Source organism: Tinamus guttatus, unplaced genomic scaffold, assembly GCF_059628265.1.
Source record: "Tinamus guttatus ecotype Peru unplaced genomic scaffold, ASM5962826v1 Tinamus_guttatus_pri_ptg000259l, whole genome shotgun sequence".
Lineage (NCBI taxonomy): Eukaryota > Metazoa > Chordata > Aves > Tinamiformes > Tinamidae > Tinamus > Tinamus guttatus.
This window is the reverse complement of record NW_028288793.1, coordinates 487,850-514,636: the sequence shown is the minus strand read 5'-3', so window position 1 is coordinate 514,636 and position 26,787 is coordinate 487,850. Positions and strand designations below refer to the sequence as shown.

Here is a 26,787-nt window from a genome sequence, read left to right as displayed (position 1 = left end):
TTCTTATTGTAAAAAAAAAAAAAAAAAGTGGTTTAACTCAAAGATGTTGGGGTTTTCTTTTTTGCTTTGAAAAAAAGGCAAATAAATACATAGAATACTTTAGAACAACAAAGAGATTTTACAGACAGGATGGATGGATCTATATTTACAAATTATAGAAAAACAAGACATTCCAATATTTTCTTTCTGATGTAAGCAGAAGGAAACGGACATTGAAGACCTTGCGCTGCAAAGGAACAGGTCTGTTCTGCAGATCTGACATGGGGGGTTTGGACTGCGTTTGACGAAGACCGATGCCCACGTGAGGAGGACATGGAGAGACAGGCATTGCCAGGCAAAGGGGAAGCCACTGATGTATGGGGTTATTTTATTTGTAAGGACCAGAAAAGCGTTATTATTCTCTTTAATAAAACAGGTCATAGTGCAAGAAATAGAGCGGGTTTTTTATTATTATTATTTTTACAAGGTTTGTTTCTTCTTTTTCTTTATTGCTTAACTGAAATCGCTTGCTGCTAGCACACAATTAAGCCCGGGACGATAACGTTACGTTGCAGGTTGGACTCGCTGCTCCGGTGGGACCCGCCGCTTCCCGGGGCGGATGGGACAAGGCCACGGAGCGGGGAGCGGCGCCGCTCGGCACGTAAGGCAGGTCGGCCGGGCGGGCCCTGCCGACCGGGGGTGCTGCACGTCCCCGCTGCTCCCGATCCGCAGGCTCCGGGCTCGGAAGCGGCTCGTGCGCGCGGGAAAGGCCGCGAGGGCCGCGCGTCCGGGGGACGTTACGAGCGGATAGGAGGGACCGGAGGGGTTTCGGGAAGCGGGATTTCGGGAGAGCTCCCGCCACAGCTCGGTGCTTCCTGCTGCTCTCCCTGCTCTTGCTGGAGCATCAGGGAACAGCCCTGAGATGGGGTGGACGTCGTAGCTGTTCCTCATCCCTCCCTTGCTCTGCCGGGCGCAGGGTTATCTCCGTGTGCAGGAGGAGGATGACTTCAAATAGCGAAGGGTTGTGTGTCGAAGAGCTGCAGATTTGCGTCTTGGCTCAGGCTGTTTCAGAAACAGGCTCAAGTTTGCATGTTTTGCGCTGGACTCTGCTTGTTTTCCCCCCTCTTCCAGGAGCGCTTGATTTTGGGAATCTGCCTCGTCTCTCTCTTTAGTGTCGGCCTCTAATACAAACCTTTTGTGCAAACGGATCTTCCATGAAAGAAAAGCTTGAAGTTGCTCCGGTCGCTCTCCGGGTGCTCGGACAGAATTCCCTCACGGAAGCACGTGCCTGATGCCAGCGGTATGTGCAGCCCCGTGTCCCAGGCACGAGCCCCTTCTGAGCAGCCTCAACTCACTTTCCTTATCAGCATTTTAGTGGCTTTTGTATTCAGAGCAAGCAAGACTTTACTTCTGGTAACACAGTAACCGCACATGGAAACATCTACTAAATCTTTGTTAATGGGAGTAGAAAATGTTAGGCTCTTTACGCATTTTCAACTTAAGAGATTCTCCTTTTCTCTTGGTCCCAAAACTCTAAGGGGACATTTCAAGGATGAATTATCATTTTTTACCATATCTTACAATATTTGATTAATTTTACACCAAGCCAATACAAGGCTACAAGTAATTTACACCGAACCCTCACCTTCGTTTGCTCATTACTTAATGAGCAACGCAAGGGTCGCAGCATTTAAATATCCTTGCAAGACCTTTTGGAGGTCAGGGAAACGGTAGCTAACGACAGGACATAAATATATAGGCTTTAATACACATGGCACATGGTACAGACACACGACACAGACCGCCCTGCTTCCAGCAGAGCCTGAGCAACCCCCTCGAGGTCTGGAGATGTTGCCTGGTGGCCCGGGGGTTTGTGTCACCTCTTAGCAGCAGGTCCCTGTAGTGATAAGAATTTCCTGTGCTGACTGCGAACGAGGACGACCAGTGGCAGGGGCTGCGTTGGGTAGTGAAGGCTGGAGGCTTCTTTCCCTCCTTGGCTCCGTGGGTGCTTGGGCAAGAAGTTATGGAAACTCAGCGCTGCTGTGAGGACATCCATGGGCAGCAGTTGCCCCTTTGCCCGTTTTGGATTTGCTTGAAAACCGGGAACAACCGCTGCGTGTCCTGGGAACGGCGCGCAGAAGCTCTCCTTGCAATCGACCGGCGGCAAGAGACTGCGTTAGCTTTAGGCCTGTCCTATCAGTGCCTTTACCCCCAAAATAACGGAGCAAAACTTCCCAAGGCTACGCGGACGAAGAACCGTGACCGATTTTGCATCTGAGAGCAGGGTGGCAGGAGCACCCCAAGCTCCTGGATGGGCCTCCAGCGCCGGGAATGCCGGTGCTCCGGTGCCGCCGGCTCCTTGGCCGTCTGCTTTCAGTGTGTCGTGCAGCTCTTGACCTGCTCTGGTTTCTCCTCCTTGCAATGCAGGGTAGTTGTGCCATTAGCAGCTTAAAGAATGTGGCAAAGTACATCTAAACAATCCATATTAGTAGAAGTATTCTTGTCAGCAATATGTCTTCATAGCAAACCAGCTTGAAAGCTCAAAGAATAATTGCATTAATCCTATTGCATTTAATCCATTATGCTGAACAAAACCATCTCCTTTAAGAAAGGAATGAAAGGAAAATCCATCCTAACATAGTTCTACATCCGTGAAACTGTCTGAAGAAATCGGATCTCTCTCAGCAAAGGTACCTTTGGTTTCAAAAGTGCAGGAAGTGGGAGAATACACATGGCGTTGTCCACTACGTACTGTTTATTATAAAACTCTACCTTCTACAATGATCCATGCTTTCTCAGCCGGGAGAGCTGCCCAGGCATCCTACTCATGTCGGATGGATCGAAGACCAGCGCTTTAGGGGCGCGGAAGCTGTGGGTGAACAGTATCAGTTTATTAAACTTCATGGGAAGTTTGAAGCTGTGTAAGGCATGTGAAGGAGCACTCCTATCCGAGACGCTTGGTTACAGTGTATTAACAGGTTAATTCAACTTGCATGTTCTTGATATGTAAATAACACAACGGGTGCGAGCGCTGCGTTGCAGCGGTTAGCACGTGGAAGTGTCTCTCAGGCTGATCGATCCAAGGAGGCAAAGGCCACTAAGAAGTTGGGAGGAGATTTTAGCGGAAAACACTGGCCATCTGGCTCGTAGCCCCTTGCTCGGGGAAGATGCGGACGCCAGGCCCTGCGCCCCAGCCTCGTGCAGCCGCGTTTGCATCCTGCCTTCCCGAGGGATGCGCGTCCCGAGCTGCGCGGGAGCCGCAGTGCAGGTTGGCATCAGGAGCTCTCATCCTGATTCGGTGGTTCGGTGGTTTTTTTTGTTTGTTTTTTCTTTTTTTTAAAAAAAAAAGCAATTACCGGTCCCTTCATTCTACGTCAATACTGGTCCTGCTTCCGCTCCCTCTTTGCTACATAAGATGTATGGAATTGCCTCTGAAAGAAAGCAGGCGTGGGCTGAGGGCGCTTTTCCCCCAAATTCTTACAAAGCAGAGACTGAAACAGGATGTTGTGCCCGGGATTCTCCAGGCGAGCGATGCTGTTATCCTGGGGAGCGAGCCATCCCCGCCTGGCCATCCTTGCGCCCATCCCAGAAGCTCCTCGGCAACTTATTTTCCTCTAAGGATCCTTCGGAGCGGCTGGGAAGCAGCGGGGTCACCTCCATGCGGATGCTGCCCGAGCCAGTATGGAGGGCCCTGAGGACACGAGGTGCCCAGGGAACCTGCTCCTCCTTCCCGGCTCCTCAGCTTCTGCCCGATCCTTCAGGATCTTTCGGGACGAGGTTTGGGAAAGGTTATGGGAGAGGCGCTGCTGCCAAGAGGAACATCCCCGTAATGCCATCCCGGAGCCGCGGTGCCCTCAGATGGACCCGCATCCCTTCCTTGGGCGCTTCCCTGGAAAGGCCCTGCCTTTCCCAAACTCTTTTCCCCGCTGTTAGCTGGAACCTTCCCGCAAAAAAAGAACTAACCCCTTCCCAAAAGGACAAGAGGGGCCTCGGGGAGCGGGGTGGCCCTGGGGGTGGTGGCAGCCAGGCCCTGTCCCGCTCCTGCTCTAGCCCCTTTGGTTCAGCTCCGCTTCCAGCCACAGCTCCGACCCCTCGGCAGTCCCTGCCATTCGCTTGCTAAGGAGAAGGCGGCCGCGGCAGCCCGTTAGCTTGGATTTTTTTTCTTATTTTTTTCTTATTTTTTTCTATTTTTTTTTGTCATTATTGGTTTGTCTCGTTCGCACGTTTCTGTTGGAGGCGGTGGTGGCGGCGGCTGTTGTCTAACCCCCATCCACTACATATCTCTTAGGTCGCTTGTGGTTTCGCATATACATATATATAATATATATATATAGCGCTATGCCAACGAGTAGATAGCGTTGACCGGGGAGGTGGCTTCCGAGCTCTCGTTGCCTTCCGTCTCCTCCTTGTCCTTCTTCACCGTGTACTGGCCGATAAAGGAGCCGTCCTCGTTAAACTGCCCCTCGCCCCCCTCTCCATAGTCCACCAAACTATCGTCGCTCTCCTGCTGCTTGATGGTGCCGTCCAAGGAGGTCTGGCTGTTGGGCAGGGGCTTGTTGTCTTCATCGCTGGGTAGCACAAGACAGACAGACACAGGGGACAGTTGAGAACGGGGCTTGCGAGGGACACGCTTAAAAGCCGAGGGCTGGATATTCAGAAGCGATCCAGGGGGCAAATATGCCGAGCAGGGGCTGCCAATGCGGGCGAAAAGCAGCTCGGCGGCTGCAAAAAGCCATCGTGGTGGGTACGATGCTGATGGGGAGCTGGGAACGGCCTCCGTGCAGGAGGCCCACGGGTGCCTGTGCAATTGGGTTGGTGTTTCTGGAAACCCAGCCTTCGGGCTTTGTGTCTGTACTTTGGTATTTCTACTTTCGTATTTGTACTCTGGTTTGCATTAAGCAGCATCGCGGGTGATGCTTAGATCAGTCCAACTGGATGTACATTATAAATATCCCTTCCTTTTCTTTCCACTCTTTTCTTTCTGTCAGTGTTTTAGCCAGCCCATTCCACTCTTTACTGAGGTTGGATTTCAGATTTCCATGTAAAAACACACTGTCTACTTTAGATAGCTGCATGCAATGGGGAAGGTTTTCAAAGCACTGCAAGGGGGCATATATAGGATGCCAAGTTCTCTGCAGCTTCCAAAACTCCAAAATGAAAATTTACCTTTCCAAGCTTATTTCTAAGCATCTAAGCTTGTTTGTTCAATTTGTTTCCCTTTTATCCTTTTTTTATTGGAAAAGATTAAGCCAGGTCACTGAAAAAAAATACATAGTTTGACCCCCCCAAAAAAATCAACCCTTTAAAGAAACCCTTTTAACAAAAAAATGGGGAGAATCTGTGTTTTCTAGGGAGGGTAAGGACTTTCATAAAGATGGGTGTCATGGTGGACGACAAGTTGACCATGAGGCAGCAGTGTGCCCTCGTGGCCAAAAAGGCCAATGGGATCCTGGGCTGCATTAAGAAGAGCGTCTCCAGCAGGTCGAGGGAGGGGATCCTGCCCCTCTACTCAGCCCTGGTGAGGCCGCATCTGGAGTATTGTGTCCAGTTCTGGGCTCCACAGTACAAGAGGGATGTGGAGCTGCTGGAGAGAGTCCAGCGCAGGGCTACAAGGATGATCAGGGGCCTGGAACATCTGCCCTATGAGGAGAGGCTGAGGGAGCTGGGCCTGTTCAGCCTGGAGAAGAGAAGGCTGAGAGGGGATCTAATCAGTGTATATAAATACCTCAAGGGAGGGAGTGCAGAGGACGGTCATGGTATCTTTTCAGTGGTGGCCACTGATAGGACTAGAGGAAATGGCCGGAAACTGAAACATCAAAAATTCCATAGGAACTTAAGGAAAAATTTCTTAACAGTGAGGGTGACAGAGCACTGGAACAGGCTGCCCAGAGAGGTTGTGGAGTCTCCTTCTCTGGAGATCTTCAAAACCCGCTTGGATGCAGTCCTGTGCCACGTGCTCTAGGTGACCCTGCGTATGCAGGGGGGTTGGACTAGATGATCTCTAGAGGTCCCTTCCAACCCTAAGCATTCTATGATTCTATGATTCTATGATTCTATGACCTTGCACTGAGGATGAGAGCGGATTACTCTATATAAAACCTGATTTTTGTATCAGCTAGTTATTAGCTCATGTTTGATCTTACATCCAGCATGCAAACTGGGCAATACTCCTCAAGACGTCACGTACCCACTCGAACGTTCTCCCCACCCGCTCTTTCATTTTTCTTTCCTTTTTTTTTAAGCTCAGGACTTGCAAAAGTTGCTCCCTGGTATGGCACGCTCCTTGGTTCTTTATTTTCCTTAAAATCCATCAAAGTACCGGCCACTTTTGGTTGTATTTGTGGCAGAGCAGCCCCTCGCTTGGACCGCAGGGGAGTTTGGTGCCCCATGGTAAAACTCGCAGCTTTAGCTCGTGTTTTGGTGCATCAGCACTTTGTAAATTAAGCACTAATACAAAACTGGTATTTGGGGGCTTGTGTTAACTTGGCATCGCAATAAAAATTAACTCGTTAGCTTTGTAAGCAGCTCCTTTTGGGGAGGGGGAGAGAATCAGTCTGCAAGCAGGACTGCTGGTTAGAAAGGCCCAGAAATGTCAAGCAGAGAGTGGCAAAACCCAGATGTTTTTGTCTGAAAGGTCCTTAAGGCTTGGAGTGGGTTTAGGTGAAGCTGAATCTAGAGCCAGATTCTCCCTAACGGGGGGGTTGCAGTGCTGGACACCAGGCAGTGAATTTCCCAAACCTGCCCCTGGTTTTACCCCTCTCCATCACTGTTTGTCCTGTTAGTGCATTAAGAGGCTGAAGCAGGTGGTCGGCAGCAGGTTGATGCGATTCAACCCCGTTAAAAGGGATTTCTATAGGGTTTGGTGATGTGGGCGTTAGAAAACCAGAGCACCCGCGTCAAAACCGAGCTGCACTCCTGCATCTGCCCTGGTCAACGACCCGTGAGCGGCCCCGGGACTCATCCCTGTGCCGGGAATGGGCTCTGGCTGCTGCTCGGAGGAGCCCACGGAGCATTTCCAAGCAAAACGCAACTCGCCGGGCATGGGAGCCAGTGTCAGCGCGAGTTAGACGGATCTCGTTTAATGTGTTAGGTAGGAACGGGGAGAGGGAGGGGAAGATATTTTCAGCTATGAGAGAAACAAACTGCTAGAAGGAAGGAGGAAAAAATAAAAAGAAAAAAAAGCTAAATGTGCCGGACTTCTGGCAGCACGTGGTCCTACCTTTCAAGAGACCTTCATGGTCCATGTGGATAGACCAGGTGAAAAGGAGAAGAAAGAATGGGAATAAAACAGAGAGAAGCAGAAAGAGCCTGATCAGAGAGAGATATGACGAGGTATGCATTTACAGGGGCAGTGCTTTTCCAAAAGAAAAAATTAAAAAAGGGAAGGGAGGGAAAGAAAGAAAGGTAGTCACTGCATTCCTCGTGGAGCTGCTTGCCTCGTTATACCAAATGGAGCGGGGAGGTGGATCGGGGCGCGCGGTGGGACCGGCCGCGTGTTAACCAGGGCGAGCTGGGATGGAGCCGAGCTCCGGAGCCCCCTCGGCCTTCATCCCGCTGCCGGGTCTTCCTCTCGACCCAGCGCTGGTGCACGAGGGCCCCGGCAATCCCAATGCCAAGGCTGCTCCTGCCCGCGCGGCTCCGGAGCTCTGTGTCCAGGGTCCATCTAGCTCTCGCTTTCTACTGAGATGGCCACGTAGGCCGGGGCTGCCGGTCTGAATTGGGCCTGAACCGGAGCCCGGAAGGTAAAAAACCCCCAGCTTTCCCATCCCGGCGGCCCACGTTCCCAGCTGGCTCCCCCACGTGCTTGAACATTTGGTATAATGAGGCACAGTCACTGGCACAGAACATTGTCCAAGGATAATGGTCCCCTGCTTCGAAAAGAAGCTTTGCAGCTTAGCCTCTGCCCGGGCAAACCATTATTCTGTTAGTGGGACAGAAAGATGTGACAGTGTCTCCTAATTATAGGCTGCAGAGATCGGAAAGTTGCATGCACAGGGCATTAAGGACGGGAGATATGATGAGAGCACATCAGACATGCTATGTGGAGGTGGGGAGGGGGACCGGTGACGAGCTCACGTCAGCTCAGATCCTGTCCTTGCTTGAAATACTAATTGCTGCCTTCCTCGAGTTTAACACTGCAATCATTTTGAATCTTAATCAGCCAACAGCGTTCGTATCCATCCTTCAAGTTCACCTTCCTTTCTGCCTCCTTGAGGGAAGCCTCCTTCCTATCCCTTCTCCCAGGAAGCCTGTTGATCCTGGGAGGGAGCGGGGAGAGATTTTTTTGTTTGGTCCTGGTTTTTGTTTCATATTTTTGCCTTTTTTTCCCCTCCAGGTAGTCTATGGGACAGTGTGATTGAAAACACTAGGGTATTCTGGAGTGTGGTACAAGCTCTGCCCCAGTTCTGTAGCTAGAGAGGCCTTCTCTAAAGGTCATATCCACCATCAGGAAGGTGGCAAAGAGCTCACACCTGTGGATAATGACCCCCCATATCCCTGGTGCTCAGAAATGTTGGTTATTCGTGTATGAATGGGATCCAAGTTGCCTGTTTTCACCTTTCTTCTGGCTTCTGTCTTTAGCATTCCAGCTCTTGGGAATGAAGTTTGGACTTCAGCTAAGTGGGAGCCACTAGGTCATAGGGAAAAGCATTCCCATGCCATTCCCAATGCACTGTGGCTTAGCTGCTTTGGGCAGCAGGTGCAGCATTCCTGAGCTCATCCCATTGCGCTTCCAGGCGAGAGCCGTGCTCGGAGCTCGGCTTCCCTCTGCCTATCCAGGTGCTGGAAGTGACCCTGCAGTGCAGTGTGCTGCTAGGCTCTAAGGTGACCGAAAAAGCATCTCTCTCCCTTGTAATTATTGTGCTGGAAACACCCTTCCGCATTCCCCATGGGTCTGGTGCCAAGGAGCAGACAGGCAGACGTGTCCTGCGCTCCGGGGCCATCCCTGGCTCCAGGGCTCCCGCTCCTCCACGCGCATGGAGAGATGCCCCTTCCCATCCAGCTGGGCTTGGGGCCCCGCTCCGAGGCTCCCAGTGCGACTTGTCACCACGAAGAGCAATAACTGAATGTAGCAGGGAAGGAGAAGGAGTTCCAGCCCTGGCATGTTGTGTCAGGGCGATGAGGAATGGCAACCTTTTCCTAGAATGTGCCGCTTATGTTGCTTCTCACTGGGATTTATCTGTAGTCTGCATCGTTTCCCAGGCCTTGGAGAAAACTGGGGAGCTTTGGCTTATGGCATCCTTTGGAGAAAAACAGTCACTGCTGCAATGTAATTACACTGCTGCTAATGATATAAACATGACATCCTGAAGAATGCAGTTATTCTAACTTTCCTTTATATCGTAGGGCGCAGGCAGATATATTCACTTTGCTCATTCTGAAGTCTTTGGTGGAGCATGTGTGGCTTATTGCATCTCTTCTGAATTGTAAATAAATCCTTCCCGTCTTTGCTATGTCGATTTATAGTGCTAGGAGTACTGGTAATGACATACGGTTTAATTAACCTCTGCTTTGAAGTCAGGAGATAAACACTTCCCAGTCTAATTGGGCTTTGGATTCAGCTCGGGCGGAAAGATGCATTGTAATTTCTTAAAGAAAAGCAAAGTGCACCGTAGGTGATGGAACTGGGTATATCCATCCCAGTCATCAGCCAAGCATGGATCCAACACCTTTACCTCTTTGTGTTCCTTGGAAGCAACAAGGAGATAAAGAGGATGGTGACTGCGGCACTGGAAGTGAGCGGGCCTGGAGAACACTTGGTTTGAGGTATTTGGGGAGGCTGGAGGAAGAGCAGATGCTGTCCTTCAAGGGACATCATTTTGCTTGAAAGAGGCTGATGAGACGGTGGTGAAAGCAGAGCTGTCACAGCAGAACACCGGGCTGCGCTGTCCCGAAGAGCACCTTGCAAAAAAACCTAGACCCGGACCCCTAAATAAATACCTTTATGAGCACCCTTACATGCTTTGGGGGCTGATTTAAGCATTACTTTGGATGTTTCTGTGCCTTACGACTAGGAGAGAGGCTGAGCTATAGGGTTATATACTTGAAATAGCCTCTGGCAGCTTCAGGGTCGAGTGTGTGCATCGTTCAGGTTGATGTGAACCTGGTGAGAGCTGTGTCCCAAGCAGCTGCTGTCAGTCCCATGTCCCTGCCTGGACAGATCCTCCCAAGAGGAGGGACAGGGAAAGAAGGAAACCAGCACAGCAAAAGGTTACTTTTCCCGGATTTTAGATAGGAAATGTTCCCTTTGGTGGAGAACCTGCTGAGAGAAGGAGGCAGGAGGAGGAAGGTGGGAGAAAAACCTTCCAGGACGGAATGGGGCACCTCGGCATGAGGGTTATGGGGAGAGGGGGCAGCAGTGAGGTCTGTGATGGCTGCAGAGCGGGGCGGATGGGGCAGGAGGGTCGCATGGATGCACATGCCACGTGGGGACCTACCTGTAGTCAAATGACCCGTCTTCTACGTTCTTGTCCTCAGGATTGAGGTGCTCGTCTTTGTTATCTCGCACTGTGTAAGCAAGCACAACGTTTATGATAAAAAAAACAGGATAAATGATAGAGGCACCAAGGCATGAGAACTCAAGGTGGCTAGAGAGGATGTGTTAATTGATGAATGTTCCTAAAATGCCTTATCTTTGCTTTGCAAAAATTTAATGAGGTTTTTGCCAGAAAAGGGCTTTTTCCAGGAGAGGATAAGCAAATGTGCAGAGCAGGTGTCAGGTCAGGCAGAACAGGAGCGCCCGGCTCTGTATCCTGCCTCCTGCATAGCACAGAGAACTCGCCAATCTTTAATTAACTGAAAGGCTTTCCACTAATAATAGTGTTCGTTCTAGGGAGGAAGAAAAGCCTTTTTAATCAGAAGCATCTATCTGAGAGCAATACAATTTGATTAGCTCCTGGAAGCCTGGAAAAGTTTAAACCACAAGCATAAAAATTGCTGTGTAGGGTCTTACCGGGGTATTTTCCACCTCTGCTTCTCTTAATGAAGCACACGATGAGCAGAATGAGAACCAGGAGGGCTATGGCACACATGAGCCCAATGAACCAGCCTTGGGTCGCGATGTCCACGTGGTTCTTGGTGTAAGCTGGGGAAGTTGAAAGGAAAAAAATAAACTATGGGGGAAAAACCAAGACAACAGAGAGGAATAAACTGCTAGGAAAACCTCAGTCCATCAGTTTAAAACGATGCGTTTTAGGCAGTGTATTTTTGTGTGGGGTGTATTGGGCAGGTTATCCGAGGGTGTCCTACAGGAACCTGGTTTATGGCTTTTTTTAAGGTATATCAACACAACATTTGAGCAATAGCTACACACAGCAAAGGGTCACAACATAAAATAAAACCTAGCACAGACCAATGAGAAAAACGCATTGAAAATAATGGCAAAAGAAGCTGGGTAACAGATTTGATCGTTCCTTTCCAGTGTCTGAAATCTACCCTGGAGATGGCTGCTGTGCAAAGAGCAGGAATAAACATGCCCGAGCAATGGCTAAAAGATTTAATCCCTGGCATAAAATTGGCTAGGAGAGCACCATTAAATCCAGAGGGTTGCTGAGCTCTGCAGCGCTCATTAGCAGCCTGGAGCTGGGGGAAATCCTAATTCTTGGGGTCCATCAGGGAGCCCGGGACAGGGATGATTGGGAAGAGCTCTGCAGGTTGTGTCCTTTTGTGTGCGCATGAGCGTGGCCAAAGTGTCCCCTCAAACTAGGAGAAGCCAGAGATGGTGCTCAGCCGCCTGTAGCTGCTATTTGTGAGCCTGGGTACGTGCGTGGGCATTGCCAACAAGTGGCACTGAAGGCAACGGAGACCGTCACAGCGGGCATCTCTTGTCACCTTGGGTGACTGAGGAAGGAGATGTGGAGACCCAGCAAGACTTGGCCAAAACGTGAGCGGGGACGTGGTGTTGGCAGAGCCTGGGTTGGTGGCAGCTCTTTGGCGAAGGGCAGCTGGGTACCAAAATGTTAAGACATGGTCTGAAAAGTCCTGCCCGACTCCTGATTGCCATGTTCAAGCGCTCGTGCCCTGGGTTGTTATTTGCAGCATCCCTACGCGGTCAGACGGACAAATCCGTGTCCTATAAATAGCAAGAAGCTGCCATATCCTGGCTCTCATTGACATGCACATGGGATTCGGCAAGACGGAGCAGAGGAGAAAACAACCTTCAGCGCAGCAGGGGGGCTTAATTTAAGCAGACTGCAGTGCAAACAGAGCAAGGTATTCCCGGCAGGAGCGAGGGGAGCTCTCACTGGGCAGGATGGAGCTGGGACTTAGCAGGGGGTTGCCTGAAATGGAAAATACCGAGCAGGGAGCATTATTTTTATGGATGCTCAAGTGACAAAAAGCAACTTCAAACGAGATCGCTGCTGCTGCTCGTAGCTGATCGTGGCTACTCTGGTTTGTAGTGCTGCAGGATGCTGGAAAGGGCCACGCTACCGTTTTATCGCGTTTCATTGCTCAGTTATTTAAGTGAACCAAGTCAACCACCCCCTCCAACCCACGCCGGTTGTGAGACGCTGCTGTCCTGTGTAGGTGCAGGTTGTTGCAAGCAGCGAAACACTTGTCCCCAGTGAATGATCCTTGGGTTAACAGTTCCTGAACTGCACAAGGGCAGTATTGCATCAAGAACAGATGTGAAAATGCCCTTCCCAGGGCTCCTCTGCAAGCCAGCTCCAAGCACAGCTGCAGAATTTGAGTGGGTGCCTTTGTTAGTCACCGTATGAGGAAAGAAGGAGCATTTTCCCCACCCCAGTGTATCGGAGCAGTTTAAGCTGAGGTGCTGTGAACAGTACAAGCAGTGACAAGCCGTCTCTGAATGTCCTTTTGCAGAGTGCTGTTAGCACATCATGCCTGAGAAATGGCAGATAATTGGATTTAGAAACCTCCAAATCCTGCACGAGGAGCAGTAACGGAGCATCAGCCCCGCGCTGTGCCTCTGCTTGGCTTTTAGAAACAGGATAATATATTAAGAAGCCAGAGAGGGGAGCGTTATTTAGGAAGGCTACAACCAGATGCACAGTTTTGCAGCCTCCCCATCCCACATCCAGAGGCCTCCGCACCAGGGTCTGGCTCCTCAATTACCCCCTCGATGCTCCCAGCACTGACTGCCTTTTACAACATTTTTAGTAACATTTTAGTCTTCAGTTTCTGTCTTCTCTGTAGCCTGGCACCAGATTCATGAGTGAGATTTTTTTTTTCAAAGGGTTGTAGGCAAAAACCATCCTCATCATCTTCATCATGCCATGAACTTCTAGTGCAGAAGCAGCCTTAGGTACCAACCTCCTAGGGTAGAAGTCGGTTGTGTAGTTTGGCCCTTTTGCTGCTTTTCCCTGTAATACTGTAACACATTTAATATTTACCTTTAATACAACCTGAGCTATCCAGTCCTCGAAGATGTACTTAAAATGGAGAGAATGAGATTACCCGAGAGTGGGGCTGGGAACTGGATTCAATTAACCGAGCGCTCGGGAAGGAGAGAGGAATAAAGCTGCACCGGAGAGCTTTGAAATGGCAGATTGTATCAGCAGTCCTGCCAGGAGGTTTTCTTTAAAAGGCAGAATTGAGGGGTTCTTCAGACACCAAAGCAGCCCGAGGGGGTTGTTTCGTGCAGACTGAGGCTGCGTTTTGCATGGGAGGGAGCGTCTTGAGCGCCAAGTCGCTGGGGGATCTTGCAGCAGGATCGTGGCCCTGCGCATCATCAAGGTAGGGGTATAATTGCCATCCTTCCCGAAAAAGCAACTCATGACGACAAAATTACAGCCGCGGCAATCTTGTATTTAGAGTAAACGAATGACTGTCATTGCGGCGCTCAAAAGGAGAAGATTAAGTGCAAGGCTGTCACGGAGGATGTTTTGATTTGCTGTAATGTAAGGCCAGCGCCAAGGGGAAGTAATAGAAAGCAGCTGTGTGATCGAACAGGTATTGATTTAGAAGCAACTGCAGGAACTGTTTTCTTTTTAATTAATTATAATCTTTTGATAGAAAACACGTGTTATCTAATAGTCATGGCCTATATGCCAATAAAAAAATCCAACTGTAATCCAGTGACTAAAGATCAGCAAAAACATATGTATTTTTTTTCTAGAGCAGATTGTTGGGTTAGTTTTAGTGATTATTCATGTAGAAATGCTGCAGATTACAGGAAGTTTTACTGTATTTTTCTTTTTCACTAAAAAAGCTGGGCTTAGGCTTAAGGCTAGTAGAATTTTAGAATTTCCCAAGCTTCACGGATCCCTGGGACAACCAAGTCTTCTCTTCTTACATGCCTGGGTCTTGGCAAATTTTAGCTCTTTAAAATCATTTATCCTATCTGGGCTACTATAATTTTCAGCGTAGCTTGGCGTGGAGGTGGCAGGTAAATGTTTAAGCAGAGATGTTAGACGGGCATCGTGGATAAATTCCTATGGCGAAACCCTTGAGTGAATCCCGAGCAAGTCGGAGCTATTTCGATTTACTGAAACTCAGCAAGTGTGAACAGCGAAGCCTTATAAATACCTAAAGCCTGATTCAGTGCCTGTGCAAGTCGGTATTTCTGCGGCACTCGGTGGGCAGTGTAGGAAGCCCGTAATTAGGATGCTATAAAAATCACTCAGGTGATAGAACTGGAAAATTGCTCGGGTAATTAGATGCAAAGTTGCCAGAGGAAACATTCCTGGCCCTTCTGGAAGGCCCTGTGTGTTGGAGGTGACTGTCACCAAGGCCTGGTGCAAATGTGGGTGTCCCCTCGGCACAGTCCCTCACCCAGACCCCAAGCAATGACCACGGCGGCAACAAGCGACGCGCGAGTGACAATGGGGGGACACGGCAGCAGCCAGCGCAGCGGTGTGACAACACGGACCCCTCTGTACCCTCATTAAAAGCCCATTCCGATGGCTCCGTCGGGTGCCATGTCCCTTTGCCCGTGCGCAGCCGGGGACGCAGCCGATGGCCCGCGGGGATGGGGTCGGTCCATGCAGTGGCGGTGACACCGCTCGGGATGGAGTGACATGCGTGGGCGCTGTGACCACCCCCTCTCACCTGAGCTTGTCGTAAAGGTAATGTAAGAGTGCTCGCTGGGGCTAGACCATATGGGGAACACCCACAGCTTGTACATCATCCCGGGCGTCAGATTAGCCAGCTGCACAGAGGAAGGGGTCTGAGCTTTAACCGGGATAGATTTCTCGGTCTTGTTACCTGAGGAACAGAAACCGCACATCAAACCCAAGCCGAGGGCTGCCGAGGCGACCGGGCAATACATGACACTGTCCCGAGCAGGAATAACACACCACGATGCTCCGGGGGCTACTAACAGCTCCGGGATTGTTCCTCACCAGGAATAGAAGGGAAACAGCAATGTAAAAAATACATTTTTGCTGCATCCCTGCTTGCAGTACTGGTAAATAACATATGGATAGCTCTTCAGGAGAACTCCCTGCTCCTGGGTCCTTTTTTGGCTGGAGATGGTGCTGAGCGTGGGCTCGGCGGGTGGAAGAGCAGCCTGGGTTTATAATCCCCGCGGTGCAGAGGGGATTTCGCGCTCGCCCCGGGTTGTGGGAGAGGATTCGGGTGGTCCCGCTCCCTCACTGGGGCCGAGAGCAGCAGATGCTGCTTTGCTGAATGAAGGCTGGAGATTTGGGAGCGACAACAGGCATCGTCTGGGCCTTAGGAGAAGTGGTTTTAGGTCAAAGGTGCCTTCATCAATGTTGTAAACAACCAAAAGCAGTTCAATGCCAATAATTTTGTGCAGTTGGTTTCTTTTAAATGCCTATTTCAGACCAACATACAGGACAGTGTGAGGGCTGAAATGGCTGGGAATTAAAGTCAGAGATAAGCAGCGTTTGCTGCTGCCTGGCTATTAGCAAAACACCACCCCAGCAGCATGAAAACAGCTTTTTGAAACAAGGACTAAAAGGAGAGATACTGGCTTGAGCTCCCAGATTAAGTCCAGCCTTAAGGTTTTAAGAGACACCTGCTATCTGTTACGCCAGGAGGTTTGGGGTCATAGAGGATTCTGCCAACTCCACGTTCAAAAAGGCCTTTGGACATATGCCGTCTTTAAAACTCTCCTCAATTTCTGTAGGTTTTATTTGCTTTTCCTTAAAGATTTGTCCCCCTGCATATCAATATTCCTCTGTCGTCCTCTGTGTGGCCCATACAGCATCATTCAACACCCGGGACTTCAGACCGCCCTGGGGATTGGTTTGGAGGGCTGGGAGCTGGCAGGATCTCTGATGGCATCGCCCCCCTGTAGAGTCCCCACGCGATCTGATGCTTACTGGTGATATACTTAACCACAAAGTCAGTTCCTGCAGAGTAATTGTGGCTCCAGGTGATGTTTGCCCAGTTACTATTAGCCAAAGCTCTTATGTCCCATATGGACGATCCATTGGTGGCTGGTGGACAGGTTAGAACAGGAGTTAGTATTTTGGATTAGACACGAACGAGACCTCATCTAGCATCTGGCGTTGGTAAAATCTTACAGAATCATTCCTAAAGATAACATCTTAACCTTTAGAGTATGGCCATGCCTAAGGAAACACCTATTTGTTATAGAATCCTTAACTTTTGAGGGAAGTTGCGTAGCAAGAGCTCACTTCATATTGGTATTTAAGTCCAGCTGCTCTCAGTTTAGCGCTGAAGTCTCAGGACTGCTGTGGTGGTTCAGCCCGTATGAAAATGGCCTGGCTAAGCCCGTGCCCAGAGGAACGCGAGCGCTGCACGCACGAGCGCGCACGGCCCCGAGACGGAGCGACCGGGAACGAGGATTTTCATACAGGCAGCTACCGGGGCAATGAAGTCACTCGGTTCTGATTTTGAAGTTGAGGAAAGTCGACATTGCTCTGGAGAGTGGATTGACTTCTATTTCGAGCAAAGTAGAGCTAAGCCACTAGCTTAGGGTGCATAGAGGTGACTTGGAATAAATTGCACCTTAGCTTCCTTCTTTTTATTCTGATTAGTGGGGGTTTTTGCCCTTTTTTTTTTTTTAATTTTTTAAAGTTCAGCAGTTTAAACCTCAGCTTTTTGGCATGGCCAAATGCAGATTAGTAGCTTCAGCTGCTGGAATGAGGGCAGCTACCTGGCTTGTAAGAAATTGCAAGGGAGAGCCCAGTGCTGCAAGATCAAGAAAACCTGACCTAGAATCACTCACACAAACCCAACGCGCGCTCGCCGCGTTGCTTCCCTGTCTGCCCGCATTATGGCTCGGGCTCTCTGCGCATGTCCTCGGGCTGGCCTGGGACACGCACTGCTCCCCTGTCATTCCTCCCCTGCTTTAGCTTCTCCCTGTCTTACCCTACTGTTCCCATTCCCTGGTTTGTGGCCGTGCCCCTTCCCAGAAAACTGTCAGCTTTGGGACAGTTTCCCATGCTAAATGCGACGGTGTCACAGGAGAACTCTTGCAAAGCTGCTCCATTACCAACAAGTTATGCATAAGCTCCAGTTTTTAATTGATTTTTGTTAAGGCACGGATTTGTTGCACGGATTCTGCTTATTTGCAACGGAGCCGCTTTGCCGGTGCCGGCTGGACCTCGCTGGGGTGCTCCAAGCTGCACATTGACATTTCTCACCTGAGCACTGCAGCTTTTATTAAGCAAATTAGTGCAGCCTAGGAAATGTGCTGCTAATTCGCAAACCTCTTTCACTGCAGAGTACCTTTCACATGGAGGCAGGTCCTGCCTGCATATTTTTTTTTTTAACCATTCTGAGCTAATGTTATGCAAGAATGTAAAGCAAGAGGGCTGAACTGGTTTAAATTCCTCGAGTTAAGTGGGTGTCAACCCTGGTATTCATTATTATTAACTCCTTTCTCTCTTTACTAAAAAATAACAAGCATTTGTGTAGCTTTTGCAGTTGTGTTGGGGAACATATGCTATCCAGCTACATAAGCTGAAGTCTTCTGATTATGCTGATTCTGTTATTGGCTTTCTTTATTAGTAACTTGAATATAACTATCTGTTAACTGCAGTTATTGCAGTGTATGCGAAAGCAGGGCTCAGAGAGGTGTTTTCCTCCCTATCTACCAGTAAATCACGTACAGTAGTGAATACGCCTCTCCCAAAAAGAAGTTGGCTCCTGTTCTAGCTGCTTGCATGCTAAAGTTATCTTGGCCTGATAAATCCCGGGAATACACCTGCGTGCTGTAATTTTATCCACTTCCCAGCTTTCCTGTGGGCTATGGCTGGGTTACATTACAAAGAGCAAAAGACTCCTATGAGCGGTGACAGGTCTCTTGGCTGCCAGCTGATGTGCTAGATCCAAAGCGACGTCTTCCCTAATAACAACCCTCCCTTTTCACAGCACTAAGCGCCGGTGCAACGATAACCCTCTTAAGAGCGTCCATAGGGTCCTCCACCTCATTCCCAAATGCTCCCGTGACTTGAGCACCCCCTGAGAGGCTGCAGCATCCCTGGGGCTCAAGCAGAGGGACGGAGACCAGGAGGATGTCCCAAAAGGGAGCAGAGCCCAAACCCTCCGGGGCCACCGGGACCCTTCATCCCTGCATCCTTGCTGCCTCCAGCTCCATGCACGGCCTTTGCTGGTGCCCTGGGAAGCCTTTCCCTGCCTCGCCTGCTGCTAGTCCTTGCTCTGCGGGAAGCTTGGAGCATGGATAGGGGTTAGAGGAAAGAGGAAAGTACCCAGCTCCTGCTTGGTGGTGGCTGCCGCCCGCTCTGCTGTGGCTGGGGTGGTGGCGACGGTGGTGGTGGCCAGGGTGGTGGCCATGGTGGTGGTAGTAGTAGTAGTAGTAGTGGTGGTAGTAGTTGTGGCGACTGTAGTGGTGGCGCTGGTGGTAGTTGTGGCGGCGGTGGTGGCCACGGTTGTGGCATTTGGAGGGCCGGTTGGGCTGATGGCCGTCGGAGGCAACGACGTGGCAGCTGGGAGAGGGAAAGGCCAAAACTGGCTTTTTAGAGGCGCTTTTGTCTCCTCAGCATCCCCGTTGGGGTGGGCCCACGGCCGCAAACGGGGACCCCGAGGAGCACAAGCCTCCGGAGCGACATTCCCACTGCTCCGCTCCCTGTCACGCTCCTCCCTGGCCCTCATGCCCTGCCGCATTGCTGGAAGGAGGTAGAAAATCCCTTTTTTAAATATATTTTGGCTTAATAGTCTTTGGTTTGGGTCAGGGCCTTCATCCCCAAGGGACCAGCACTGGCTTGTGCTCGGCCTTGCAGGTGCCCTGGGGCAGCCTCCGGATTCAGTGACCACAAATAGGTACCCTCAGCCCCACCACTATTAAAAAAGAGCACGAGAAAGCTCGAGCAGAAAACTCAACCAAAAAGCTGCCTCCATGGCCTCAGCTAAGTGAGCTGAGATGCTCCCTGTGGTTCTGGCATGAGTTTGTGTTTCCTTACTGTAGCTCAACAGATTACAAGTGCCCAGGGCAGGCACATGGAAACTGCTCTTGCAGTCGCACCCACACATCAAAAATAGTTCCAAGAAAGCACTAAAAAAAGGCCCCAGCACAAAGCTGGGGCTTCCTCCTTCCCTGCAACAAGCCAGTGCTCCAGTTGGGGTGCATCAGATGAGGGGTTTCCCTTGGAGGGTGCAAATTGCTCAGGGATAGAGGGGATTTAAGGCAGCTGAGAGCCAAGGGGGCCCTGCCCCTCACACCCCTTCCAGAGATGCTGAGGCAGAGAGGAGCAGCAGGTCGGCCAGTTCATCTGCAGCGCAGCTGCAATGAAATCACAGTTACCAGCACGTATGGAGCGGGGGGTAACCAGAACAAGCCCCAGCGTGTCCGGAGAGGGTCCTCTCCGCGTCATCGCGACAGTGACCACCAGGCAATCGCAGCCAGCTTCATGCAAGGACGCAGCCACGGAGCGCAAGCCGCCCGCCTCGTCCCGCCACCGTCCCCGGTGCCACAACACCCGAGGGGGCTGCGGGACCCCCAGCCCTGCTCCTTGGGGTACAGCCCAGCTCCTCGTACTGGCCCGCACGGCTCTTTCGCCCCGTTACCAAGCAGGGCGTTTGCGGTCTCTTGAGGCTATAAGTTGCTGTCTCAAGTTGTCTCTTGAGGCTCTAAGTTACCAAAGCCTTCCTTGGGTTGAGAAATACTATCGCCCGATTGCTGAGTCCGAGCATTTTTCTGGAGGCTGAGAGACTGGTGTGGTTTCTGTCACCATTAGCACAATTAACCCTCGAGCTGCAGCTTTGCAATAGGTTTCTGGTGCAGAACGTGACAGCAGAAGCTCGTGATGAGCTAACGGGTACAGGGCTTCCCCCTGCACCTCCCTTGCAAGGGAAAAGGGATCCAAGCAGGCACGAAACAGCTTGTTTCAGGACAGGATTTGGTGGAAACACTTCTACAACACCCCAGGCCCATTCCCATGTGGTGCCTAGGACCGTCTGCAGCAGAGACTCCCATGGATGTGATGGCTTGAGCAGAGGGAAATGCTCAGCCTTAACGCTCCCTAGATGGGAAGAGATTATCTGGGATAAGTCAAAGCTCAGCTGTCCCTCACCTAGGGCATCACCTTTGCGTATGAGATGGGGGAAGACCCTCCTGGATGCCACAACCTATTCAGCAATGGTTGGATTCATGTTGGATTGGATTCCCAGTGATGACAGGGAAGATTTGCCCACACGGCGATAACCCTGCGCTAGCTCTACTGCAGCCCAGCCCCAAGAGCGGGGCGATCACATTGCATCAGGATAACGCGGCTGCTCCGAGAGGCTCCGGAGGAGGAAAGGGGGTGCTTGAGTCTACACTGAGGATAAAACCAGGGCCTGGCAAGAGCAGGATCAAGTGGAAAGGGGGGATCCGTGGCCTCCGGAGGAAGCAGGAGCAGCGTGGTGCCGCACGGCCAGGAAGATCAAGAGCAGAGGGAAGCTGGGAATGCAGCTGGAGATGCTGGCAGGGCCGGGACCTCCCTCCTGGGGTGGCCAGGAATCCCACAGGTTTGGAGGATTTAGGCCTAATCTGCCCCTAATGGGCATGGGGATTCAAAGCTGCAGCCTCATTTGCTTTTGAATGTGGGATGTATGTGAAAGAAAAGCTCAGCTGGTAGATCTGGGAGCGGAGATAAGGGGCATTTTCTGCTCTTTGAAAGCTGTCCCCTAACGAGAGCTGATTTCAGAGGGAGGAAGATCAAGACAGAAGATCAGAGCTGCTGACATCCCCTCAAGAGAAGGGCGCCCTGTCCCGGGAGATTGATGGGCAGGAGGGCAGCATCTCCAAAGGAGCTGGGCCCACCAGCACCAGCACCGGAGCCAACCTGCCCCGGGGGACCTGGGGGCTCGTGAGGCCTCTGTCCCCGGGATGCAAAGCGGAGGGCTGGGGGTCCTGGTCCAGGCTGGGGGTCCTGGTCCAGGCTAGCGCTCCCAGAGATGCTGGTACCAACTGCTCTTTTCCGAGCGGCCGCATCCGTGCCAAAACCGCGCGGCTCCTTCCCAGAGCGCAGCTGGAATACTGACGTATTGCCCAGCCTTGCACGGCTGGTGAATTTGCTGCCTTTTCTGCATGCCCAACGCATGGGTTCACTCGAGGCCTTGGGCAGCAGCGGCTTCAAGCGCAGTTAAAGCACGAGCACCCGGTGCCCTGTTTGAAGGATGAGGAGGAAAAACCCCTCTGCTCTCTGGGAGCAGGAGACACCGCTGGGAAGGGGCTGCTGCTGCTTGACCTGCAGGGCAGGGGGGTCTAAAGCAGCCGATTTGCAACTGCCTCTGCACCCTTAGCAAATCCAGGGTGGAAACCCACTGTATTTGCCATCCTCTTGCTCCCATCTTCCTAGCCCATCTTCCCAGAAATGTATTAATCGTCATAAACATCACAAAAGCAAAAGCGGAGGTATTTAAAGAATGAAATGGGGAGAGGGGCCAAGTCCCGCCTGGAGCAGTCTGGAAGTTGCCTGTTTGTTGCAAAATGCAGGAAACAATATGTGTCCATACTGCTCTTTAATTATTTAATGGGGCTTTTAATGTGTTGTTAGGCTGTAGTAACGACTTTCCCTTGGGTGTGCCTACAATATAATTAGGCTTGGAGAATCTGATTATTATTTCATGAAATTTGATGTTTAGCCAAATATATTTTCAGAGACTTTCTCTCCTGGCTTTTAGCAACAGAAGGAACTGTAAAGTCTTTAACAAAGAGAAAAAAAATGTTCCAGATCTGATAACTGTAAGAAATTCAGAAATAGAAAGAAATGATTGAATAGCCTGTAAAAGAGAGGGGTCAGCAGTTCCCTACATTTCTACTGCTGTCCCTTTCAAAAATGAACAATAGCATCTTTCTCCTCTGCTTCCTAATTATAGAGAGACGAGATGGGAGCAGAGAACAAACAAATCATTGCCTTTTTTTTTTCCTTATAGTCCAAGACCAAACCCATTTATGGCCCTAAATGAAGCTTTTCCATGCACATTGGTGGTGTGGGACCCAGGCTGAATTTCTGGTCTCCATAGCACAAGGGCCAGTCGTTTTTCTAAATCACCTTTTAGCCCGAGTCGCCTGCCCTTTTGCCCAGTCCTAGCCCAGGAAACGCGCAGCCTTCCATCAGGAAAGTCTTTGCACTTTGCTCTGATTTCGTCAGGTTGGTCCCATTTCTCACGCACCTACCAATGGCTCTGCACTTGTAGTTACCCCAGGGAAAATAATATTTTTTAAAAAAGGGCCGTTTTTTAGTGCCAACAGCCCACGGCAAAGCGTGTTTTAGTGCCGTTTAAGACAACTTTCACTACGAATCCGTAAAATCTACCAAATCTAGGTCACTTAGCAGAGATGAGGCTTTAGGGAAGGGTCAAGCAGTATTTCAGCAGAAACCTGCACGCGTTCGTCAGGCTGAGACGGCCCCGGCCCTGCGCTGCCTTCCCGGACACCGCGTCGGAGCCGGAGATGCCCTTGGAGCCGGCGCTGGGATAAGGGTTGTTCTGTGCCTGGCTCGAGCTGCCTTTCCATGGCTGGAATCCAGCCCTGCAAACGCTGCCTGAGCTGGAGGTGCAACACTCCACCTGCTACCTTTACACTACCTTCAGCTCTGGCAAATCCTTGCTCTTTGCTATTTCTCCTACGAGAAATTGAAAAAAAAAATGGGGAGGGGGAGACACCAATACCCTCTATCCTTATAAAGAACTTATCCTTTAAATGGCAAAGTATTTATCTTGGTAGCAGCGGTTTAGGAAATGATGCCTGAATTGATATTGTGCTGGAAGGACAAAAAGACTGGGTGTTTTTTCGAAGTTCTGAAGTTCAGCAACATCCACAGAAAGTGGAAAAACACTTTAGAAACGGATTGTGACCCACAGAGAAAATCGGGGTTCTTGTGGCTAAGCTAAACTTGGAGGGAATTAGGAGCTAAACCAGCACACAAGGAGCATGGGAACAACTCTAAACCAAAAAGGTTTCGTGAGTCCGTTTTCAGCTTCCCACCGCTCAGAGCAGACCAATCTGTTACCCTTTTTTTTTTAAGAGGAGAAAGTACAGAAGGAAAAGATTGCTCTCTATTCAGAAAGCAAAATTTGCAAAATAATATTGAATAAATAAGCATCACGGCAACGAAATAAAAGGAGGAGAAAGATCCATGAAATAGGAAAGCAAAAGGTACAGGTGTGGGTTGGTTCTGCTGCACTGGGCAAACGGATACTGCTACTCCAAATGCTTTTCCATGGTAGAGCACTAAGGGCGCATTTCGGAGGGATTTGATACCCCCACAAACCACTTTCGGAGCTGGCACAGGGCTGTGACAGCTGCTGAGTTATTGCTCCATGGGAAAAAGAAATGTGTCCTGCAGCGGGAATGCCAGCGAGCCGCTTTCCTAAGAGCTGGGCGACCTTTGGGCAACACGGGAAGCTGTGTGTGTGCTTTGGACGTTGTGGAGACTCCGGATAACCTGTGTAGACTCCGGATATTTGGGATTCCGGATCCCCTGAAAGCAGGATGTTGCCGCCCCAGTTTCTCGGAGCCACGCGGCCGAGGGCGAAGCCGGGCAGCGCCTCGCATGCAGCATGCAGAGCCGAGCACAACCATCGCGCTTATCCCTTTCCGTGGGCACCGGGAAGCGAAGGGATCGGACGGAGCGCGGGAGCCCAGCGGGTGCTGGTGGGGATGTTCCCATGCACAAAAACAGCGCGGAATTAGTGCAGCCCGCATGGGGACCGGCACCACGGGCCAGGCAGGGCTGCCAATCTGCTTGTTTTGCAGGGCAGGGAGTGCACGGAGAGGGTTTGTGCGGCCCTGGAATTAAAAGCTGGGTTTAACAGGGCAACTTCGTCTTGCAGCATTTGGTGCAACTTGGTGCACTAGGTCCCAGGGCTGATGAAGGCACCGAGTCTTACTCAGGGATCTTTTGCTTTTTGGCACCTGCTTCTCGCTGCTCCTGCCCCGGGGAGGCTCCTGCAGCTTCCCATGCCCACGGAAAGGGCTAACCCTAAGGCATGCGAGCGCGCGCGAGGCAGCGCGGGCCCCGCCGCGTCCCTCCTCCGGCCCGTACGGTACCTGGGGTTGGCGTCGCTTCGGAGGCAGCGCCGGGGAGAGAGGGGGTGCGAGGAGAGCGTCGGCGAGAAGGGGAGAGAAAACAGAGCAACACATAAAACCAGGGCACAGCAACGAGAGGCACGAGGGAGCGAGCGGGACGGCGCCGGCCGGCGAGGTAGCAGGGAGCTCAGGGATGCTCTGGATTTCTCCTCGGTGCCGCCGGGGTGGATCTGCCCCGAGCGGAGCCCTGCTCTGCCTCTTGCTGCGCTCCCGCGCCGTGGGCACCTACCTCGTCCTGGCGGCACGGCCTGAACCTGCTGTTTTCTCATAGCGATCAGTTAAGACACCAGAGCTGTTCATTAATGCTGTTATTTAGCTCTGCTCTCCTACTAGCCACCGTTTGCAGCGTACAGAAACACACGCAGTAAAGCAAACATATAGGAAACATGGAAATGCGGAGCATCGACAGTAGCGCTTAAAGCCGGATCCCAGCGCTGCGAGCAGCTTGTTGGGGAAGGCTCCTTCCTCATGGCAATGCCGTGCCGAGCGTCCTGGCAGAACACGGCCTTTTTTTGGCACATGCAGCCCCTGATCCCACCGCTCCGTTCCTGCCGCATCCATTAGTGACACCGGAGCCCACCTCGGACGCAGGGAGCGGGTCATTTCCCTCGGGGCAGCAGTAGGAATTGCTTTTCCTACTCAGGGTATTAGTTGGGGAGGGGGAGATGGAGGAAGAGGGACCAACAAATCCATTAAATCAGAGCACTAACTAAATCACAGCTCTTCCAGCAGACGCTCAGGAAAGGGGAGCGCCGGCTCTGCCTCCGCCTCGGGGCTCCCGGCCTCGCACTCAGCTCCACGAAGGCTCCCCAGGGCCTTGCAGTTTATTAGGAGCCTGAGCCCGGCTTAGCCGCACGGGATCATCCTTGGGAAGCGGCTCTGCACCCTGCGAGGTGCCACTGTCACCTCCTTGGCGCAGGGTGAGCTGGAGGGGCGTCACGGAGCGGGGCCCCTCGTGCCCGGGTTGCTCCGTGTGCGCTCGTGCCGCGCGGCCGCTGCACCTACCTTCGTTGAGCAGCGCCGGCGACTCCTCCACGAGGGTTTCCCCGTCTCCCACCTGGGTCCTCGCGCGCAGGAAGAATCGGTAGCGCGAGATGGGGTCGGTCCTCTGCAGCGTGAACCTCGTCTGGTTGGGGGAGAGGTTCTCCACCAGCGTTCGGCCCGTTTTGGACCCGTTAACTGCGGAGGAAAGGGAGGCCACGGTGGCTTCAGCTTTGGTTCAGAAATGTGCTCTGCTCTCTGCCTGTCACCTCTCCCCTGGGGCAGGCCCTGACACTCATGTGTGGCTCATGGGGACTCTGCAAGCTATAGGCACCAGTGCTGGAACACTGTGTAGGGCCATTGGTGACTTCCTAGCTGGGGCATCTACGGGTGGTTCATAGAATCGTTACGGTTGGAAAAGCCCTTCGAGATCCTCGAGTCCATCCTCAAGGGGTGAGTCCTGAGAAATGCAGAGCACCCCAACCCTTGCTGGCCCAACTGCAACTTGCAGCTGCCCTGTCCTGCTCCAGGGTCCTCCCCAGCACCAGCAGCTGCTTCATGTTGTGGCAAAAGCCTCCAATTCCTTATGGAGAGCTTTCTATGCCAGGTGAGGACGTAGCTCAGCGGCAAGGAGAACATTTCATGACTTAATTACCACCAAGAAGATAACATGAGGAACGTACAGGCTTGGTATCGAAGGTTGTATCCCGTGAGGACGCCGTTGGGATGCTCTGGATGATCCCATTCCAGATTGATGGTTTCCAGATTAGGCTGTCGGATCCTTAAATACCTGGGGGAGCTGGGCACTTGGGAGGAGGACGGGATCAGGAAAGAGATGGAGAGAAGGCAAGACATAAAACATAACATACCTCCCAACAGCACATACAGCCCTGCGCACGCTGCAGGGCGCACGGGAGCATCCGCGTCCAGCGCGCGGGTCCTCTTGCTGGGTACCACTGCCCTCCAGCGACCGGCCCCGTTAGTGACCCTGGCAGAGCTGCTAGGGCTCCGCAGGGCTCTCCGATTCTGAGATACTGAAAATCTGGATTTTCAGTAGCTAGATTTTCAGTATCTGGATTTTCAGTACTGAAAATCTCTGGATTTTCAGTAGCTGGGGTTGCTCTGCCCAGCACCGAAAGCTAGAGTAGCAAACTGTTCCCAGAGGTGAGGTTTGAGCCTCAAACGATCCAGGGTTTTTGGAACAACAAGTTATTTTATCTGTGTAGCAGAGGCCGTTTGTGTTTCTCTGTGTTTAGTAGAACCAGCGTGAGCTGCTTCCCATGATAATGGTTCCCATTTATCCATGGGAAAGGTACAAAATGCTTTAGTGGGTGCTATGATCAGGAGCTGTTATTGATGTCCAGAGAACTCTAATGGGGATCTCATGCTCTGCACCC

General features: G+C 51.4%; 1 protein-coding gene across 9 annotated transcripts in view; it reads right to left on the bottom strand.

The window, feature by feature from the left end:
• Positions 1-4,127: 4,127 nt before the first annotated feature.
• Positions 4,128-26,787, bottom strand: part of NFASC (neurofascin) — a 42,405-nt gene continuing 19,745 nt past the window's right edge. For 6 of the 9 annotated variants that reach the window (XM_088526883.1, XM_088526886.1, XM_088526881.1 and 3 more), the window contains 5 exons: positions 26,074-26,196; positions 25,415-25,588; positions 10,931-11,062; positions 10,416-10,485; positions 4,128-4,547 (listed from right to left, as the gene is read on the bottom strand). In XM_088526883.1, the coding sequence (XP_088383009.1) occupies positions 4,316-4,547; positions 10,416-10,485; positions 10,931-11,062; positions 25,415-25,588; positions 26,074-26,196 (731 nt within the window). In that variant the 3' untranslated portion in view covers positions 4,128-4,315. Of the gene's footprint in view, positions 4,548-10,403; positions 10,486-10,930; positions 11,063-14,988; positions 15,145-16,226; positions 16,344-18,584; positions 18,822-24,370; positions 24,386-25,414; positions 25,589-26,073; positions 26,197-26,787 lie in introns of all 9 variants that reach the window. The other 3 variants (XM_088526888.1, XM_088526887.1, XM_088526879.1) reach the window with 2 other exon arrangements.